Source organism: Thermobia domestica, chromosome 6, assembly GCF_964235325.1.
Source record: "Thermobia domestica chromosome 6, izTheDome1.hap1.1, whole genome shotgun sequence".
NCBI classification, from domain to species: Eukaryota; Metazoa; Arthropoda; class Insecta; order Zygentoma; family Lepismatidae; genus Thermobia; species Thermobia domestica.
The window spans coordinates 71653147-71675000 of NC_137459.1; the positions used below are offsets into that span (position 1 = coordinate 71653147).

At 33.7% G+C, this 21854-nt stretch overlaps 1 protein-coding gene across 1 annotated transcript; it reads left to right on the forward strand.

Moving 5' to 3' along the window:
* The first annotated feature begins 269 nt into the window (after window positions 1-269).
* On the forward strand, window positions 270-16135 carry LOC145687689 (uncharacterized). Its single transcript, XM_081761144.1, has 3 exons — window positions 270-409; window positions 503-573; window positions 13138-16135. Exon 3 carries the CDS (start codon window positions 13155-13157, stop codon window positions 14592-14594), a length of 1440 nt encoding a protein of 479 aa, XP_081617270.1. The 5' UTR covers window positions 270-409; window positions 503-573; window positions 13138-13154; the 3' UTR covers window positions 14595-16135.
* Window positions 16136-21854: the final 5719 nt, after the last annotated feature.

A 21854-nucleotide genomic window follows, 5' to 3' on the forward strand; every position in this document is an offset into this window, starting at 1 on the left:
GTGTGTGCAACACTTTTCCCGCCAAAATAAATCCTGCAGTTAGTTTCTTTCTAGAATTATATTTTATTAAAATTGTAATTGATCAGTGATTTATTAATTGATTATTACGAAATGTTCTTTTAGGAAACAAATTTTCAATCGAAATTAACAGTTAGTATGAACTTTAGAAAAATTAGTCACTGAGCATGCGCAAAGGCGTCAGTCGACGCCTTATATAATTGAAGGAGTATGAAGATGCGTCCCATTTGTCGTTCCGTCGTCTTGGTGGTGTTGTTTTCAGAGACGTATTGAATAGTTACGAGTGTTTTTTTTTTTTTTTCATGGAGAAAAAGAGCAACGTGATACAGTGTGGCTGTTGATGAGTGGCTGTTCAGCATCAAATAAGCGAAGTGTCATATTGGCAAAAGTGGTAAGTTTCTAAATTGCATTAAATGTTTAAGAGCAACTATCAATTAAGTCTAGGTCAAAATAATTAATTCTACATTTTTTTATTTGTTTCCAGGCTGTCGACTGTAAACCTTGCACTCTGAAGTTCTCCTGCGTATTCCACCTGTTGATTCAGTGATCCGGATTGTAAGTATTTATTATTTTTTAACTAATTTTAAAATCTTTGTGTGGCTTTTATCTTCCGAGACAAATAGTTCGTTATGCATCCACACACCTTTCGCAAAAATATTTATCGATGTAGACGGGCACGTAGCTTGGACGGGTCGGTGAGTGGGTGTGAATATTTTGTCTTACGAATGCCGGTCGTCCTAATCATAAATTTTCTTTTTTGATTTATTGATCTCTCTCGATTTATTGATTTCGATTTATTGATAGCTTTCGTGGTCTCTGAGATGAACATTAACAAGACCAATGCCGTTTAAATCCAAATTCTGTCCCACAACTTGGGGAGGGGAAGGGGTATAAAGGAGCTGTGTATTTAAATTTTTTATTTCAACCCAGTGATGCGGGAAATCAACACCAGCGTATTATATAAAAATGAAAAGAATCTTGTTTGTGATCACACCACGGGAAAACACCTGAACCATTTTTTTTATATAGTTATTACGTTCTTTGAACTAGTTTTCTTTTAAAATCGTTTTACTTTCATTGAAGAACGTATCCTACGCTGCGGGAGGGACTCAAAATTTCAGCTGAAAATAAAATATATTATGAGTCCGTCAAGTTAGTAAGATAAACCTCGAAATATCAACTCGTCGTTAAAAAATAAGTGGACCCATGTCCAAGCGTTAATGGGAATTTTCGATTCAAGGGAGGAGGGAAATGACATTTTCTATAACTCATTTCTTCGAATTGAAACTGATATTGCCTACTGTTTGTGATCGTATCACGGGGAAAGGGTTGAATAGTTGATGTAAAATTTCGAATAAAGTGAGTACCAACTCAGTTGAGTTTTTACCATGTTAATTTGATTAAATGGCATATCGAAGGAAGGTAGATGGGGTTAAAAATATGTAAAAAAAAATAAAAAAATAAAGTACCTCGCAAGTCTGTTACATTACTAAGATAAAACTTGGTATACAAACTTTCACATTAAAAGTAAGGGGATTCGTGCTCCAGCGGTTTTAAAAGTTTCCATTTTAAGGAACATTTTCTAGAATTCCTTTCTCCGCGTTGAAAATGATGTTGTCTTTTGTTTGTGACCGTATCATGGAAAAACCGTTAAACAGTTTGAGGCATATTTACTACTTATCTTGAGCTAAGATTTTGTTATATTACATAGATTGAAGGCAGTATCCGAAGGGTGGTAGAGGGAGTTCAATATTTATGCCAAAAATGCATATTAGGTCACGACCGTGTCAACCTAAGAAGTTAAAACTCGGACATATAAATTTCTCAATAACCCTAGGAACACAAAGGGGGGAGGTGTCGCGGGCCCACAAGTTATTTTTGTTACATTTTGTAACATTTTTAAATGCATAAAAAATCTTTAAAAAAATGTATTTTCAACCTTGACCCCATTCACCATAAAACTTACTTGCTTAGTTTTTATTATTTTATTTTTTCCATTTACAGATAAGGAAAGTGTTGTGGGCCACAGAGCCCTCCCCCCCTGGTAGTCCTAAGTGCAATTTACTGCATACGATAAGTGTTATATTAAAGTGTTTTGATTATTTATTTTATTTTCCTTTGAAACAATTTTAGTATTATGACATGCAGGGGCACTCTGAGCTATTATTTTGGTGCAGTGTTGCCAACACCGGATTATAAAAATTTACTATATATTTTCTGATTATTTCCTTGGCACCTAAATATTTTATTTTCTATTAGTTTATTCCTTGAAACCTGCTAGCACCTAAATACGTCAGTTTATATTATAATCATACACACACACACATGGGTCATTTGCAAATAAATTGGCTTTCCGGAGGACAAAAACCGGCGAAACTTAAATAATTAAAATATCATTCTCATAATTAGCACTCATTATACGCACTGAGAATATAAACCATTCGTAGTCGAGGCCAATTCATTTATTAAGGTTTTCCCCATTTTTACAGTAAAAAGAGAGATTCATGCATCAGGAGAATTACAGCGAAACCAGAAGAATGACATACTGTTTTAATTTTATGCTCTTAACTGGCAGTCAGCGACTCATATAACCTTAAGCGTTAGTACAAGGATAATATTTAACTATAGTTAAAAAGTAAAGGAGTCACAGCGTGAAACAAAGTTTTAAATTATATTATTATATAAAGAATAGGGAGAACATAAAATAATAAAGCGACGTGTATGACATAATACTTAGTTTTAATTACAAGACGCTTACAAACGTATATAATATATTGTGTGTTTTAGAAAATGATTTGAAATGAAAATATGAAATGAAAATATTTTGTGACTGTGACTTTATGTGGGAATCTGCAGCAGCATTGGAACAATGGTAAATCGTGCTCTTCGCCAAATTAAATTGAGAAAGGACTTAAAGAACTTTTAAATAAATCTGACATAGAAGGTAGTGAGCTCGAATATAGCAAGGTGGAAATAACCCTGTCAGATTTTGTTGCAAAAGACAGTGATTTGAACATTTTATTTAATAATGCACATGGAACAAACGGAAGCGGTGATACGCTTCTTCCAATGAATTCCTTGTAATATTCATAATGTTGTAGTAGTGGCGTTAGTTTACAAAACTGACAGATAAGTCGTAGCTTGGTTGCTTAAGTTTTACATGTTCATTCCATAGGTGGAAAAAACTGACGTTGTGCTAATAGAAAAATTGTAACTTATGTTGTGTTGGCAACACTGCTTCTCTGGTGACATCCCGTATAGCGTCTACTTAACGTCCCTCGCGTTATCTATCTTTTCGCGGAAACAAAATTTGAAAGAATTTTGCTATTTCAAGGATAACCGGGATGGAATTATAAAAGATTAATCCTGAATTCATTGGAATATTGAAGTATATCCCAGTCTTCCTCATTCTACCCTAGTTTACAGCATCACCCCTAAAATGCTTTTAAAAGCCGCCTTTGTACACATATTACACTATACTATGTCGCTATTGATCTGCTTGATATTTTTTCTACACAAAGAAGTAAAATAATTAAGTCATAGTTACTGTCATAATAAAAAATGGCAACTTAAACAATTACACACATGTAGTTGGCAAAACTGTACTTAGAAACCTAGTAGTAATGGAGAGTAACAATATATGATGTCTTAGACATCCCAAGTTCACATCAGACAATATCATTTTTTTTTTCGTGAGAAATGATGACCTTTATGCTGTGGGCCTCAGAGTTGGTGTTCCATTGAAATTTATGTTGTATGTTGTTTGTAATCACATCATGAAAAAAGTTAAACCGTTTGAAATTAATTTTAAAACATAGTACCTACCTTATGCTGAAATGTCGCTGTGATTAAAGTGTAACCTAAAGAGGTATGGATTCAAACTTTCCTGCATAAATAAAGTATCTAATGGATTTTATCATTACACTTTCATTACTGTGAGCATTCTAATGGGTATCCAAATATTTTCCATAAATATATTTTTCCCGTGCGAAGAACGGACATTTCAGCTAGATTCTTATGTAAAAATTTAACCATGCTATTGATAAGGGACACTAACCTTACATAATATCGTATAAAGACAATGCACACAATATTACATCAAAGTCTAACCGTAAGCATAAGCAAGTTTCTATCTCTCGATACATGAACCTTTGTATATTTCTGCCAATTTAATTTATTCTGTAAAATTTACTTTGTTTTAATTAAATTTAATGAATGCTATCTTCAATGCTCAGAAAATATTAAAGAATTTTGAGGTTTAAATCTATCAAAAGAAGGAGACCCGGGTTCCATTCCCAGCGGGAGCTCATGTGGTTTGGATTCCACGTTAATCAGTAGGTTCACTTCTCACTTAACCTCGCTGCTGAACGGGACGTTAAACTCAAAATCAACTCAACTCAACTCCATCAACAGAAAGGCGGTAAAATATACTTGTCTACATATTCATTGCTACAAATCAAACATTTTTTCTCGATTACTTTCATAAAGCTTTGATTGTGATGCAACATTGTGTTCATTTCTTAAAGGCTTTTGAGTTATCGTCGTGCGCTTGGTAAAAGAGATATACACTTAACAACGTGTAAGTTTTGGATACACCTGATGTGATACAAAAATATACTTTCCATGAAAATTATATATCGCATCATTGGTCCTCAACCGATGTGCCGCGACACACTAGTTTGTCACGCGGACCTCTAGAATTTAAAAATAAAGAAAAAATAACAATAATTAGTTAAAATCGAGACAAGGCTGTATCAGTCGATATAACCAGCGACTGTAACAGCTGTAGCAATAATGCTCAGTGCTGTATAGAGTCATTATAAAAACGAATTGGTTTCGCTATAGTATTAATAATAATAATAATAATAATAATAATAATAATAATAATAATAATTATTATTATTATTATTATTATTATTATTATTATTATTATTATTATTATTATTATTATTATTATTATTATTATTATTATTATTATTATTATTATTACACAGTTCTGGGACTAAAGTGATGCCCTGGACATTTTAGTCTTTTCTTATATATTTCGGGACGTTGAATCCGAAAATAAGTCAGAATTTATCCATAACGTCACATTTCTCCCCCAAAATTATTATTATTATTATTATTATTATTATTATTATTATTATTATTATTATTATTATTATTATTATCCTAGGGCCGCCGGATAGGGTTTTGAAAAAAAAATAGTAGACTTTCACTTTGGCAGCCCTGGCGACCTTTCTAATTATCACAGAGACATGAGTTATACCTCGTTGGAACGCTTACGGAACACAAATTTTAACTAGGTATAACTCATGCTCCTCCGTTCTATGCAGTTAGAAGAAAAAGAAGAACACAATTGTTTCACTTATTTTCTTTTTACTTTTTGGGCTCTGGCAACCCTGATCGTTGTCGGACACATGCAAAAAATCTCACATGTAGACCAGACATTGGATCCACGCACAAAAAATAGTGGCGTAGTTCCAATGGAGAGGGAGAAAAAATCGAAACCTGGTCACCTTGTATTTCCCCACCATCTCCTTTTCCCCTCGTTTGGCAGCCCCGGTAACGCCAAATTGTCATAGGGACATGAATGATACCTCGTTGGAAAGCTTATGGCACACATATTCCAACGAGGTATCACTTGTGCCCCGCCGTCCCATAATAGTGTTGCCAAAGCTAAAAAAGGAATCACAGTTTTGAAAAAGATCTTCCTGTGATTGGCACTGCCTAAGAATTCTGTTGATTTCGGATTGAAGCGAATTCGAGTCGAGTTTCGAGTCGAGTAAAAGGTAATTTCTCGAGTCGAGTTCCGAGCCGAGTCCCTGTTTTGAGGTCGAGTTTCGGGGTCAGTAGAATTTCATAAATGGTTCACTCGTTCAGCTCGCTTTATCTCGTTTTGAAATCATTGCCTGATTAGACTGGAAAGCGAAAGCAATGAGAAATGTAAGCAATAATGTGGACTACGTTTAGTATTGCTCACGGGATGATACTTTTAGTGCTGCTCGCATCTCGTCTCGCCTCGATTATGGAGACGAAAATGAAGTCTTATAACGAGGCAGCCTCGAATGTCGTGAGCACCGATATAAGTAGATAGTTCTTATCATCAAGACTGAGACCTTCACGGTCGATGTTTTGATCTCAAGCAGAAGTCCAACACGGGTAGTGATGTCAACAATCTCAACTCGGTTCATCTAAGCGAACAGCTCGAGCAGGGGTGGTTGGGACGAGCCACCGCCTCGGCTCAGGTAAGCCAAGCCGCTCGATCCTATGGCAATCCTAAACCCGGTCCGAACAGTTTTGAACGTGTTTGCCGGCACCCCGTAACTTTTAACATTTTTTGGCTCGAGCCCGAATACTTCCTCCTCCAGAACTCAAACCCAGAACCTTCCGAACGTGTCCCTGCCTTCTAGATTTTATGACAACCAAGGTCAGCAGTCAACTAGTTTATAGTATTCAGATACAAACCACCGGTCTTCCATGTTTATACACGGTGTTGTTGTTAAAATGATAATATTTCGATGTGGCTTTCTCTAACCGAATAAGCTGTTCCCGAGGAAAGTTTATACATATAAAAATTAGGAAAAGTATTAGTCATTTAAAAAGAAAGAAAGAAACAAAAATCAAATATAATTACTTAAACGTCTAATGAGAAAAAAAAAACTTATCCTAAAATTAACTGCAAACAGAAATCCAAAATAGTAGGGCTGGTTACATACAACAAAAGGGTAAGAACACTTTTTGGTCAGTTTTATCCGAATGATTTAATACCGGTAATATTTAGTTCACTGACTGGGGCATTACTGCTTACATGCCGGTCTTCCTTATCTTTTTGTCAGAATATCATTTACATTTTCTGTGATTGGTCACGTACTGCAAGAAGCAACTTAGAGATCAAAATTTGCAGCATGAAAGTGACTGTTTTACTGACTTTTGTGTTTGTATTTCTTGTTTGAAGTATCTAGACATCTGCAGCCTACAAAAAACGAAACTATAGAGGTTCACAATTACCATTGGTAGAAGCTTACATCTGATTTCAAGACTTAGACGTTTGATCCCATGCCATTTAAGTTTTTGACAAATAACATTGAGAGAGAAAGAGAAGGAGAGAGAGAGAGAGAGAGAGATGGAAGACATATTCAACTATGGGGACAGAGAGGAATTCATTCACTTATACAAGTTTAGAATTGGTGAAATAAATGATCGGGCTGCATCAATATTCTGAGCAATTTTGTGATTTTCTAAAGTATAATAAGAATCATAAGTTCTCATTAAACTCTGTAAGTATCACACCCCCGCAGTTGTCGAATTAAGGGTTTTTTTTTAGCATTAGATAATTGTCCAGTGAGAGAAGGATCTTAACATATGGATAATAAAGAATTAAAATAACCACAACTTTCGGAAACTGGTTTCGAGCCAAGAACCTTTTGGTTCTGAAGTCACGACGTTAACCACTTACTCACGGACAAGGCCAATTGGACTTGAAAAATCATGTTTTCCTTATACATTTCGAGAATTCGAAAACTTTCAAGGCATGAAGATTGGAAATATATATCCCTGTTTAAAGTGTCAAAATATATGCAGTCTACTAACAGCCAAGGTATAGGAGCCACGATGGTACATTGATAGATTTCTTTCATATGATTTGAAGTATCAGAGGTTTGATCCCAGGTGATGTGACTTCGTGACGGATGGCATTCAGAGAGAGAAAGAGAGAGAGAGAGTAGGAAGAGAGATTCGAATATGTAGATAGAGAGTGATATATTCACATATGCAAGGTTAGAATTAGATAAATAAATGATCAAACTGCATGCACATTCATAGAAAAAATTGTGATTTTGTGAACCATAATAATCAAATTTTGTATGTCGAACAGCAATTGTCAAATTAGGGTGGATAATTGTTTTGAAAGCATCAGATAATTGCTCAAGAAGAGAAATATTTTAACAATGGAGAATGAGAAGAAAAAAATAGCTTTCGGAAATAGGTTTCGAACTTTTCGTCCATGAAACAACATATTTCAACATCACCCATGAACAACACTGTTTGACGAACCGTGTTCTCGGTTACTTAAGAATGCCAACACTTTCAAGGTAGAAAAGTATTAAGATTGGAAATGTACTCTTACTTCTGTTAAGAATATTATTTATTATAAATACTGAAACAAGCGTTGCAATTTTGTCGGAAAAAAGAGAGAAAATACAACAATGTTTAAAATGCATGGTAGGCGAGAAAGTTCAGCGTCTGAAGTACTGCAAGGTCTCACAAGCAAACGTTAAAACCCAACAATCGTTGATCTACACATGATATTCATGTTCGTAAAGTACTAGCCTAGATTTGTAAAAATATGAAAGCTGATAAAAGGACAAGGAGGTTAGAAAAATCGAAAGGTAAGACTGTAATATATAGGAAATCTTATTTGCATTTTAGTCTCGAAGCTCTCCTATCTTTCTGTGGCAAGCGCGCGTGTGTTTGGTGCATGTTACCCTGGTTCATTTCCTGGTGGTAGAACACACATTTTTCAATTTCACAATCGTTTCTTCCTATTAAACATCCGTTTCATTTAATATAGAGTTCCTTCGTGGCTAAGCGGTTAGCGTACGCGCATTTGTCATGGGAGACCCTTACTCTATTCTTGGCAGAAGCTCATGTATGTTCGGATTCCACGTTATAATCAGTAGGTCTCGTCTCATATAGCCTCGCTGCTGAAAGGGATGTTAAACTCAAAATCAACTCATTAACTCATTTCGCATATAATGAATAATCATGAGAAGTAAAATTAAAATCTTTAATTTCTCGAATTTCTACTATATGTTCGACTGAGAAAGTTTGATTCTTATGCCTCACAAAATCGCAATCTTCCTTAAAAGATAGATGTTAACCCATAATTCTATCCTTACACCTGTGAATGACTCTGTGTTCCCACATCTCTCTCCCTCTGTCTCAGTGTTGTTTGCCATGATCTCACATCACCTGGGACTAGATATATTGGTACCTGTTGTCAGCGTTCTATCAGAAACCAATCAAGACTTCCTATAGGCGTATTGTTACTACGCTGCAGATATTTAGACACTTCAAACAAGAGACATTGACTAACAAAATAATAAAATCACAACAACAAAAAATGGCATAGCCAGAATAGATGTAACGCATATCTAAAATAGCCAGAATAGACGTAACGCATATCAAAAGTACTTAAGAACTATATGAACATTTGCATGTAGTTACTGAGAAAGAAAGGAAAATAATCATTGAAGAACACTCATTTCCTTCTGTATCTTGTAAGTAAATTACTGCAACGTAATTTATCTCTAAACGGAAGGATATACTTGCGTCATACCAGCAATGAGTTGACTATGGCTGCAAATAAAATCATAAAAGGTAGCGCATCTTTGTGGAAAATTCATTCATCTTCACGATGCAATATTTTACATCGAATTCTAGAAATTCCAATATTTTTCACTCTACTAGCGTCAACTGTCAGTTGCCAATTGACGTTAGGCAGGACCCGCTGCGACTGATATAGCCTACCTAACACTTAGGAATGTCAACGCCATATCATGCTGAAAATACTAACCACATTTTAGACTTCATTATATTTTGTTTTGATTTTCACCACTGTAATGAGCTATTCTCAAGAAAGGTTGTTGAAAAATATTTTTTTTAAGTATCTCAATAATTTGATAATTATTTATTACGCATTTCTTCATACATGTTTCGTAGGGAGACCCATTTTATAGGGAGTTTATTCTACCTTTAGTTTAAGTATCTAACTAAACTACTGGGTAACAGAGAAATGAAAAACTTAGAAGAAAAATAACTGCCTTCAAAAGCACACTAAAAAGAAAAATAGAAACGAAAACAACCGACTTCAAAAGCGCACTAAGGAAAAAATAAAACTTTTTTTTAATTTTAAACTGACCTTTGAAAAAGGTTCTAAAAGGCAAAATAATAATAATAATAATAATAAAACACTAAAAAGATCATCATAATAACAATGTGCTTGAAAGCAGAAAATAATTTACTAGTATTATCTATATATTTTTAAGTTGTACCAAACCTAACATATTAATGACCATAAAATTATACTTCTAATATATTAATATTAGGCAATAATTTGTTCAGCTTGGCACAATTTCAGAAAAAATCCTTTTAGACAATAGTAATAAATTATTTTATGCTTTCAAGTGTTTTGTTACTACTTTCCTCTGCGTTTTAGTACTTTTATGGAGTGGGCGCTTACTTTTTATATTTTTGTATGTAGAATACAATATGTTAATATCTAGGACGTAAACACATAAAATTTTATATATGAACTTTCCATTTAAAACAACTAGAACCGTGTTTCTCCGTTTTCATATATTTGCCCTAGAAGGGAACAAAAGGGACGCGAATATAGACCCCTATTTGTCCCTTTCCCCCTCGAATTCACAAAAAAAAATCTTCCTTAGTGGTACCGTATATCACAAATCCTATGCACGGTCAACATTTCAAGTTTCCAGTTGATGGGGTTTAGCCTGGGTGTTGATCAATCAGAACATTTTTTCTGTATCTATATTAGCTGAAATAACCGTCCTTTGCACGGGGGAAATATATTTATAATGTGTTTGAACTCCTTCCTTTTTTTAGGTTGCGAACGGAGGGTGACTTTGAACTTACACAGCATCGGCAATGTTGAACACTAATGTCGAAAGTTTTTTTTTATTTTTTTTATTATTATTATTTGTGACTCTCTTCCCATCCGAGTCTATAACAATGGGGCCGAACTTGGACTACAACGACATCGTTAATATTACTTATAATCTCAATATTATCGGTAATATTATTTATGTATTGGACACTAATATCGATTAGTTTCGAATAATTTTTCATGTCACCCCTCAGGTCTTTTCCTTCCCTTGCTAAAAAGGTACTGCAACGTGAGCTAGGTCAGAGTCCACTCAAACCAAAAATCATCAAAATCATATATAAGTATATACATTCTTCATTTTAAATATTTCTTCACATCAGTATTTCCATTTTTCATTTCCATGTATATGAATTTAACGATATTTGACCACGTACCTCTCCTAGACTGCTGCGCTGATTTCGATGCTTTCTGGCACATGAGTGGACAATAACCTAGTTTACTTTCAAACATATTACTTTGATGAAATGTTTATATTAAACGGGGATATATATATATATATATATATATATATATATATATATATATATATATATATATATATATATATATATATATATATATATATATATATATATATATATATATATATATATAAGTGTGTCAAACTTTATGCGAAAAATAGAGTATCTCACGATCGTCTCAAATTAAAAGATAAGACTTAGTATATCAATTCTGCATTTAAAATATTATATATAAAGACAGATACACAAATAGATGTAAGGGTGATTGTCTGCGAATTCGTCCTAGACGATAGCACCGATTTTGATTATTTTCGGTAGATGGGAAGACAATGGGCTGGCTAACTTTGGCTTTTACCATGTTACATTGATGAAAATGTGTATTTTTAGGGATGAAACAATCGGGTCAAAATTGATGCGTAAAATTAAACATCTCAAAATCCTTTCAACCTAGGAAGATGAAACATAATGTCTATATTCTTCCTTTAAAATAAGGACACCTGTGTCACATCGATTTTGAAAATTCTAGTTTCCAGGGGGCAAGGGGTAATCTATCTGTATACAAGTATATAAAACTAAATGAATATATGTATATTCTAACATAACTCTTGAACGCCTAGATCAATGTAAATCACGCTTGGTATACATTAATTATTATCTTGAAAAATTGAAGTGAGAGTAAGTCACTCCAAGGGGGTTGCAAAGAGAGGACATGAAAAACTAATCGGAAGTAACTGATATTAATGTCAAATCTATAGCTTTTGGGATCGAGATGTCATTTAAGTCTGAGTTCAACCCCAATTATCTTTACTATATATATTAATTATAATCTGAAAAAAATATTGTGTGGGTGAGACACCACTAGGATTCCTACGAGTGTAAAGGGGTTGTATGTAAAAATAATCCAAAACAATTTATATTAATATCGAATCCATATTTTTTCAGAGTTGACAAGCTTGGTGAGATTCCGGATGACATTTAATTTCAATTTTAGCAAGTAACGGTATTTCAGCTGGTCAAGGAATATTCGTTATTTATTTTACGCATATTGATAGGGGTAACGCTGAAAGCATTGTTCAATTATTTAATTATTTCATTCATATTCATAAGGGAAAAAGGTTAAAATAAAACATTTATGGGCTAAGAATATCTCGATCTCCGTTGGGCGAGTGTTAAGCCATCACAATGGTAAAGTTTAACATTATAAAGTAACATTACTATTTTTTTATGTTGTTGTTGTTGTTGTGTAGACATGCTTTGTGATTTAGCATGTTTGTTGTTTGATGGTTAGCAAATCCCTAGCACGTGATCAAACTGCCTTACAGATACCAATGATCTTGTTACTGAAGCAACGGTAACCAGCTCAAAGAGAAACAAATGCTGGAAGTGGTGGTGGTCATGATGCTTAATGGATGTGTGTACTAACATTTAATCTTATAAGGCCCATTAGCGTAATCGTAATAAACTACAAGAGAGTTAGACAGTGAACCAATTTCGGGAGCTTTTCACGTGCAAATTAATGTTCTTTTCGAGTGTGGCTACCAAATATAGCGATCGTCATTTCCTACAGAATGGGCTACTTGTTCACCAAATTTGGTTCAGCTCTGGCCAGTAGTTACAGAGAAGTAAAGTACAACATAGAAGATGAGCGGAGCCTGTCCGAGCCCGGTCACCACATATAGTTATTTTTGTTGTTCAGTACCTATTTACCTTATCTAAACCAAATTTAGTGGACAATATTCCATTATCTAAGAAATAAAGTAGTGTCCTCCTCAACACATACATACACACACACACACACACACACACACACACATATATATATATATATATATATATATATATATATATGAGGTGAAACATAGTAAAAACCTCTTTCACTTACATCTCAATTTTAGATTTTTGAAAGTAAATGTATTGTTCATATTTACGTTGAACATAATTTTAATTTTGCGAATTATTTCTTTTCAGGTTGATCACAATTGAAGATGGAGATTTTCTCAAAATTCGGAAAGAAAATTGATTTGTTTGAAGGAAAGTCCAACGTCGACGTTTTTCTCTTTTCCTTAGTAAGATACAATGGAATCTTGGGCGCTTTGTTAATGTTTTCCGTAGGTTATATCTTCTTCGAAAATGATGTTATTTGTCGGGGACTTGATGTCCTTCCACTAAATGATGCTCACTGTGCTTGCTCGAACGAAGCGTATAATTCCATCTCCTTTCTTCGTCACCCGATCTCATGGATTACAGCAGAGGTAAACCAAGTATTTGATGATGATGGAGAAATTAAACCTAGAATTCAAGGCTACTTCAAACTGATGCCGTTCGTCTTCATGATACAGGCCATTATTCTGTTACTTTCACATTCCATGTGGAGACAATGGGACAATAAAAAAGTTTCTAATCTTATTGCTGCCATGAGGAAAGTCCCTGTTACCGACAAACTGATAAATGATCTTGCGACATTATTAATTACAAAAATTCGCAATTTCAAGTCGTACGGAATGGTATTTTTGTTGTATCATGGCTTTGGGGTAATATGCGCTTCTATTAGTTGCATTGTGGTTTGCGCTGTGGGTACAGATCTCTTTAGGTATTATTTCAGTAGCAACCAGTTTAACATCAATGAGTTTCCGATCGGTGAAAATGATGTTCCAAACTTCGTTCCAGATTACACCGTTTCTTGCACCTCAACTACTGGAAATATCACCAATTCAACCATCTGGATCTTACCCTCGAACGACATATACGCCAAAATCGTTGTAGTTGAAGCGTGTCTTTCTTTTGGCGTGGTTGCAGTCACTAGCATTTACCTTATGTTCAACATTTCATTGTCATGTATGATTAAGGCTCGGGCAATGTATTTAGGGTATCTTACGAAGTGCAACAATCGCTATGCTGTATACAACTTAGCTAATGCATTGTCATATGATGAGTTTGTTGTACTGATTATTATTTGCAAGAAAATGAAATCCTCATTTCGTGGGTACTTTGTGTCAGAGTTATCAGTTTTGCTCCAAGTCTCTGGTAAATGGAATAATGCCGCGGATGTTAAAGCAGATGGTAACATATGTGATAACGATTGTCATGAGTATGACACGGATGATGACACAAATGATGCACATGAAGGTGACACAGATGCAGATACTTATAATTGTGCCGAGAACATGAATATTCCAAATGAAGACAAAACGTGTGATGAGAATTCTGGCACAGATATCTATTCGGTAGAGCTGGACTCTGATGGGAAGCAACCTGCTCTAGGGATCGTGGAAATAACTACGGAACCATGTTTTGACAGCGCTTGTGATGTATCCTCAGCATCCACAACCCTTCTATGCGAGATGGATGATTACCTACATTATGCAATACCTGAGGAAACAGTCGCTACGGAAGAAGATTTTGTCAAGTACAAACGTTCAGTATAGCAACGAGAGAGAGTGATTGAGGATGAACATTACGTAGTCGAATATGAGGTAGACGATGAGAATGAATATTATGATTCTGAATTTTGCACATGCTACGATTATCACTGTTACCTTCACTAGAGAATGCGATGCTTCTTTGCCGTAGAGGATTTGTCAGAAATTGGTGGCAAAGCTATGATTAAGGGTAGTGAGATCCTTAATTTAGTCGCTTAGTACTGTTGGTAAATATATACATGTTAAGAGGTGTTAATATGTTGCTAATTGCAGTATATGTGTCGTTTTATTGTTGAAATAAAAATTAGTGTAGTGCAGAACACATTTGACGTAGTCAAGAGCGAGTGCCTCTCTTGCCTTTTACTGGAAAGTTCGTGAGTTATTTAATTTATAAAGCAAGTAGCAATGTCTATAACTTACCATGCTTGTGCTGTTTCTGTTATTTTCCTCTTAAACTGGCCAACGTAATATTTCATACTAATTTTCCTTTCATTAAAAATAACTTAATTAATTGAAAATATTTGTAATGTAATTTTCTTAACAACATACGTACAACGCAAAACCCAATACTTCTTTTTCAGACCAAAATAAGATCATTGAAAACAGTCATTACGCATTTTGTAATTATTAACACTTTAAACGCAACTTTTTGTGCCTTTTTACATTTTGTTTACATGTTACAATGCTTGAATATTGGTTGTTCGTAACACTTGAAGTTTCAGAATGGCAATGATCTTAAGTTCTGCTATTTTCAAATAAGTAGACACTTATTATTGAAATTTTAATTCACACATTGATGTACTGAAAATAATTATTTGTAAAACTTGTGCCATGTATGATTGTATACGAAAGAGAGGAAATGTTTTCAAAATATGTGTTCTCAGAAATACTACGTTTTTTTTCGAATACATTATGTATGACAATTTGTGGTCAATTTTATATGCTTTTAGTATTTTGCACACTGCAAATATTGTACTATTATTTTATATGTAATGGATTTAAAATAATATCCGCAAATGTTGGACGCGGATTTTTGTACTATTATTTCAGTGAATCTTTTGTCTTCAGTATATAGTCTTTTCTTGTGTAGTTCATTCAAAAAAATGTAAGTTTTACTTCTTCTTGTAATAAAATAGCACAGACCAGTAATCATGACCATTTCCTCATGCCAGCACTAAACACGTTTATCTATGTTAAATACGTTTGTAACATACTTAGTTTTAACTTAATTCCACTAAACAATTTTACCTCTGAATCTCATCTTTATATTTGGCAATCAACTTGAGTAGTTAGAGTGCATCCTTCAAACAGCAACAAAACAAGAAATATATAAACGTGTGTGCTTTTTTTTCTTGTAGATCAGTGCCTCAAAGATGCTCCGACGGCTTATATTTGGTCTGTGTGTCATGTAAATGTTTCGAAACTGTTAAAAATTATTCTGGTACAATTGTACCTATTTGGTAATGCCAGAGAATTGTTCGGAATAGCCGATATAAGAATTTAGATGTACATCTTACACACTTGAAAATCCTCCACCACCCATTTTTTTTAACTATCTATATTCTTATTCATAGACAGAATTAAACCAAATAAATATGTATTTTTTGGTCTATTTCAAATATTGTTTCAATTCGAAATGTTAATATTCCTTATATACAGTAGCAAAGAATAAGGCATGAAAAGAGGTAGAAACGAAGTTTCTAGGGTTTTGTTTCAAAAAGTATCTCGTAGTCTAAAGAAGACGTTTTATTAATGAAATCATTAATGAAATGAGAATGCGGGAGGAAACGATATCTTTAGAAAAGAAACGCAGATATGACGTGGTGTACAACACTCTCACATGGACTGGGATCTACCCAGGGACCCCTGGGACCGGAGGTGAGCGCTCTACCATTGTGCTACCGTGCTTCAAGGTGAGTAGTAATATCTTTTTGTAGAAGACTTGACATACCTTGTTTGGTTGGTGTGACCTTCAGGTTGTGTACACAAAAAATGATGTAAGGCGGCTATATAAGTATGTTCAGTTGTGTAATTTCAGGGTACGATGCAACTACTAGTATGCATTGTGTATTTTCATTTACGTTCTTATGCAATACCCAGGCTACAAAGGACGGAACGAAGGCCACTACTTAAGTCGCTCTGAATTAAACTGAAACTTGAATCATGTGTAGTTGCCAGATATATATATATATATATATATATATATATATATATATATCACAATCATAATAACTTTGCACAGAACAGACCATACACTATCACTTTCAAAACCAAACCACGAGACAGATGTTAGTAAGTATTTTCAATATAATTGCAGTTTCTACTCCGAAATATTTTTGTTGTTTGTTCTGAAAGCGTCACTTCTTTTAATAGTGAAAACAAAACTTTCCTCTAAACAAAGAGCGCAAATAACAATTTAGTTGGTTATGTAGAAGCTCATCGTCCCTTACAGCATCGAGGATATATGAGACGTGGACATACACATTTTAAAGTGGAATCCGAACCATCATAATACGTTTAGAGTTCAAGACTCTCTCTCTCCCCGAGAATCGATCCCGAGATCCCGTGCACCAAAAGCGCTTGCATTGAATAATTTATCTGAGTATTTATTATTATTTACCAAACTTTCCAAACCAAGACCAGTGATTCTCAACATTTTGACTAACGACGGCACACTTTACTGATCGTTCAGGACATCGCCACACACTTCTTTGATATTATTTAAATATTATTATCATCTTTATTATTATTATCTTTATTATTATTATTATTATTATTATTATTATTATTATTATTATTATTATTATTATTATTATTATAGTAAAACAAGTTAGTTTTTATAATGGCTGTATATAGCACTGAGTATTATTGCTATCGCTGGAGGTGTAGACTGCTACAGTCTTTCTAGATTTTCAATAAATTTTTTTAAATTTTTAAATAATTTTTAAATTCCAAAATTTCGCATCAGACCTTAGGGGACAGCGTGACATACCAGTGTTGCGATACATGGGTTAAAAACCACTGATCACTGAGTCCTTCACACTATTATCAATACACTTGTAATCCGAAATGCTCAATATGAATCCGACCGTAACGACTCTAGTTTCCAAATTATCCAGTTCCCTTAATTTAATAAAACATTTTATTTTACATTTACGTTTCCTTTCCTAATTGTAGATATGCATAAAATATAAAATCGATCGTACAGTTTCATTTGGACTCTCTTTCCCAGTGATGTAATAACAATCTCCAATACCATTGAACCGTCAGTAGCTTTCTGTGTACTTGCAAAACCACTTGGGACAAAACTTGAGAGCAACACCGAGTTAGAACTCGAATAGTCAATTTGAAACTGACTTGATTTTTTATTTATTTTTTCTTCCTTTTTCTGCGTTGCTTTAGTGTCATACTGTCTACCCCTGATTTTAGTATTGTATACCCACATCAAGATAAAGAGCAAGGATGATTTGTGTTTCGTTTCCTGTGAATAACTAAACTTGAATAAAACAAAATAAAATAAAACATCACGTACCTTTTGGTATAATATAGTAAATACACTTAGAAAACATGAATTTATAACGACAAATGGTGAAATGAGCAATTGTACAATGTTTGAAATAATCTTAAAGAAATATATATATATATATATATATATATATATATATATATATATATATATATATATATATATATATATATATATATATACACAAAAATTTTGGACAACAGGTATATCAGCTCGCGTCCTGCTCGGGAATTATAATTTATATATGTAATGCAATTAGATTACAATAATTGTTTTCTTTTTTTCTTTGAAACGAAAAGAAAAAAATCCATTTATAAGGCACCTAAAAGAACTGTTTAAGACGACCAAACATAAAAGAAACATTTTGTTTGAGAAAATATCAAACCATCCTGAGATGATTCTTATTAAGTAAAAATATTGCGAATCACATCGTTCATATACAGAAACGTTCTACTCTGAATAACAATTTCCTTGTTTATCCGACTATAAGACGACCCTGTCCCGAATTTAGAAGAGATTTCTTGTATTATTTTTATTTTTAATGAATCCTATATTATAACAAGAATTTTAGGAATGATCCTAAAACTGGATCAAGATTTCGATTGTGGTCAAAATTAGTTTTTGAATCAGGGGCCACAAAAGTTTGTAACGGCCTTTAAATCGAGTATTCGTTTTTTTTTTTTTTTCAGAATAACCACATCATAGTTAAGTGATAATTTTGGTTTCGCTACACTATATGTAGTTTTCAAAATATAGAGCGTACAAGAAAATGTTTGATTGTATGAAATATATTGAATTTTGTGGATCAGGGACCACAAAATTTTTGAAAGATCCCTAAATCGAGTTTTCGTATTTTTTTGTGGAATAAGCACATCTTACTGTAAATTGTTAGTTTTGGTTTGGCTACTCTATATGCAGTTCTCGAGATATAAGGTCTAAAAAAAAATTTGCCAGAAATATATTGGATCTTTTAATCAAAATAGTAATAATAGACCTAATATTATCATTATTACTATCATTATTATTATTATATATTAATAATAATAATAATAATAATAATAATAATAATAATAATAATAATAATAATACATATTTATATAAAATATCTTAACCCTTTGCCGCATACCGTGCCATATATGGCACATCCCCTTTTTCACTTTAGTTTTTGTGTGATTTATCAAAGGCACCAAATGACTGTTTCGTCTGCTGTGTGAGATACGGACGTGTATGAATAAGATATTTAGGTGTCATCTGGCATGTTCTTTGTGAGTTGTATTAGGCGGTTAGACGTTGACATGTGATTTTGGTGAAGCAGTGGATTTTTATCAGTGAAAATAATTTTTGGCTAAACATTGTGCGCACTTTTTCCAAAGAACTGAGAGTATAGTATAGATATAGTAGCCCTATATAGTATATATATTGCTGCATGAAATGATATATATGGCAAGATCCATTCCCTGCACACTTCTAGGAAAGTTTACCTTACTGCATAGTGTGTCACATATGGCACGTATTTATTTCTCGTCAGAATTAAGTGAAAAATCTAAAATTGAAGTTTTAATTTATTTTTCAAGTCCCCCCACACACAAAAAATGTAGGTGGCTTACTTAAAAAGATAGGTTACATGCGTAATTCATGTAGTTTTTGGCTTAACATACAACAGACGTATAACTGAAAACGCATGTTTTATAATACTTTCTGTACAAGTGTTCCATTTATACGTACTTTCCGTAAGAAGCATGCACCGTACTGATTTCTATAGTAAGCAAGAGGCTACCGTATATCTGTAAAATATACCACTGCTCGAATAACGGATTTTTCTCTGTGTATATGATAATTTCCACTATTTTTTTTTTTTTTTTTTTTTTGCTAAACGAAAAAAAAATCATGCAGAAAGGTGTTAAGATACACATAAAAACGTTACCATTACTGGCAATTAAAGAACAAATGCCAGTAAAACACTGTACAGTAAATACGAACAATTACGATAGTTTACGTTATATGCATTTTTACCGCATTTAAAATCAAAACATAAAACACTACAACAATAGCGAGAAGGCAAGTTATTACACAACGTAAAAGCATTGACCTGAACTACCAGAGTTTACTCTCCTAATGTAACACGATCCCTGTAGTGTTCGAAAAACTAATTTAAAAAAAAAAGTAAAACAAAAAATATATATTCTTAGGTGAATACGGTATATATATATATATATATATATATATATATATATATATATATATATATATATATATATATATATATATATATATATATATAAGAAACAAAATAAAAGTTAGCTGTTCTATTTGAAAAAAAATGCATGAAATGCGAGTTTTGCTTTTTTTCTGGTCCTTGTAAGAAAATGTCGATTTGTTGTTTAATTGCATTTCTCCGTTTTCTTCTTGTTACTACACAAATGTTTGGTGTCAGGAATTAGACTCCTTGTTTTTAAAAGTGTATATTTTTAATACGATCAGAGACACACAAGTAAGAAAAAAAAATATATTCACATTGAAGGAAAACTAAAAAAGTTTTGTTCAGCAAATTTTCATACATGAACAACAACCGGTGACGGCGCTAGTATCGCCAATAAACAGAAATGGCGTCGGCACTCAAAAAGGCGCAGTGCGTGTGGTGGTTTGCCCAGGCAAAAAGTTTGTTCAAGTTCAACGAAATTTTCGATGTGTTTACCACAAGGATTCTCCATCACGCAACAGTATCCACGCGTGGAAGGATCAATTTTCATCAACGGAGAGTGTAGTGAAACAGCACAGCGGGGATAAATCGCGTGTGTCAGAAGAAAATGTGGAAGCAATAAAAGAGTGTTTCTAACATAGCCCGAGGAAGCAAATTCGCGCAGCGAGCAGGCAATTGGCAATTCCAAAGTCAGCAGTGCACGATATGATACACAAACGATTAGGCGCGTAAGGTGCAATTGTTGCAAGAAATTAAGCCCAACGATAAGCCACAGAGAATAGCATTTGCTACTAAAATTCTGACAGTATTGATTATGACCATAATTTCCTATTGAACGTTGTTTTCTCTGATGAGGCAACTTTTCACTTGTCTGGCTTTGTTAATAGACACAATGTTAGGATATGGGAATCTGAGACTCCGCATACGTACACAGAACATTCTAGAGACAATCCTAAATTGAATGTTTGGTGTGATTTAACACATAATGCAGTTATAGGCTTGTTCTTTTTCATAGAGCAAACCATAAAAAGAAATGTGTTCTTAAACATGCTTCAACACTTTGCCATTCCCCAGTTACAACATTTGCAACCTCAAATCATATTCCAATTGGATGGTGCCCAGCCACATTAGAGCCTACAAGTGAAGGAGTACGTTGATACTGAATTTCCTGACCATTTGATAGGCCGTGATGGGCCATTTAGGTGGCCTCCACGCTCTCCTGGTATTACCCTAGAGTTCTTGCTGTGGGAGTAGGTGAAAGACCTTGTGTATTCTGGTGAACAGGTGCGTAATCTTGATGAACTAAAGAACCGTATTAGGAACGCTATTGCTTCAGTAACACTTCAGATGTTAGAGAATACGTGGAGAGAGATTGAGTTCAGGCTAGATATTGTAAGAGTTACAAATGGAGCTCACGTGTAGTTACACTGAGTTAGAATGACTTGTAAGTAAGACCGAATATACTTTTTGAGCTCTCCTTTAAAATGCATGTTCTTTTTTCTGTTTCTCTAAACATATTAAAACTATACACTTTTAAAAA

Bases quoted from the DNA above. Each gene is read 5' to 3' on its own strand.
- LOC145687689 (XM_081761144.1), top strand. From the start codon at position 13,155: ATGGAGATTTTCTCAAAATTCGGAAAGAAAATTGATTTGTTTGAAGGA.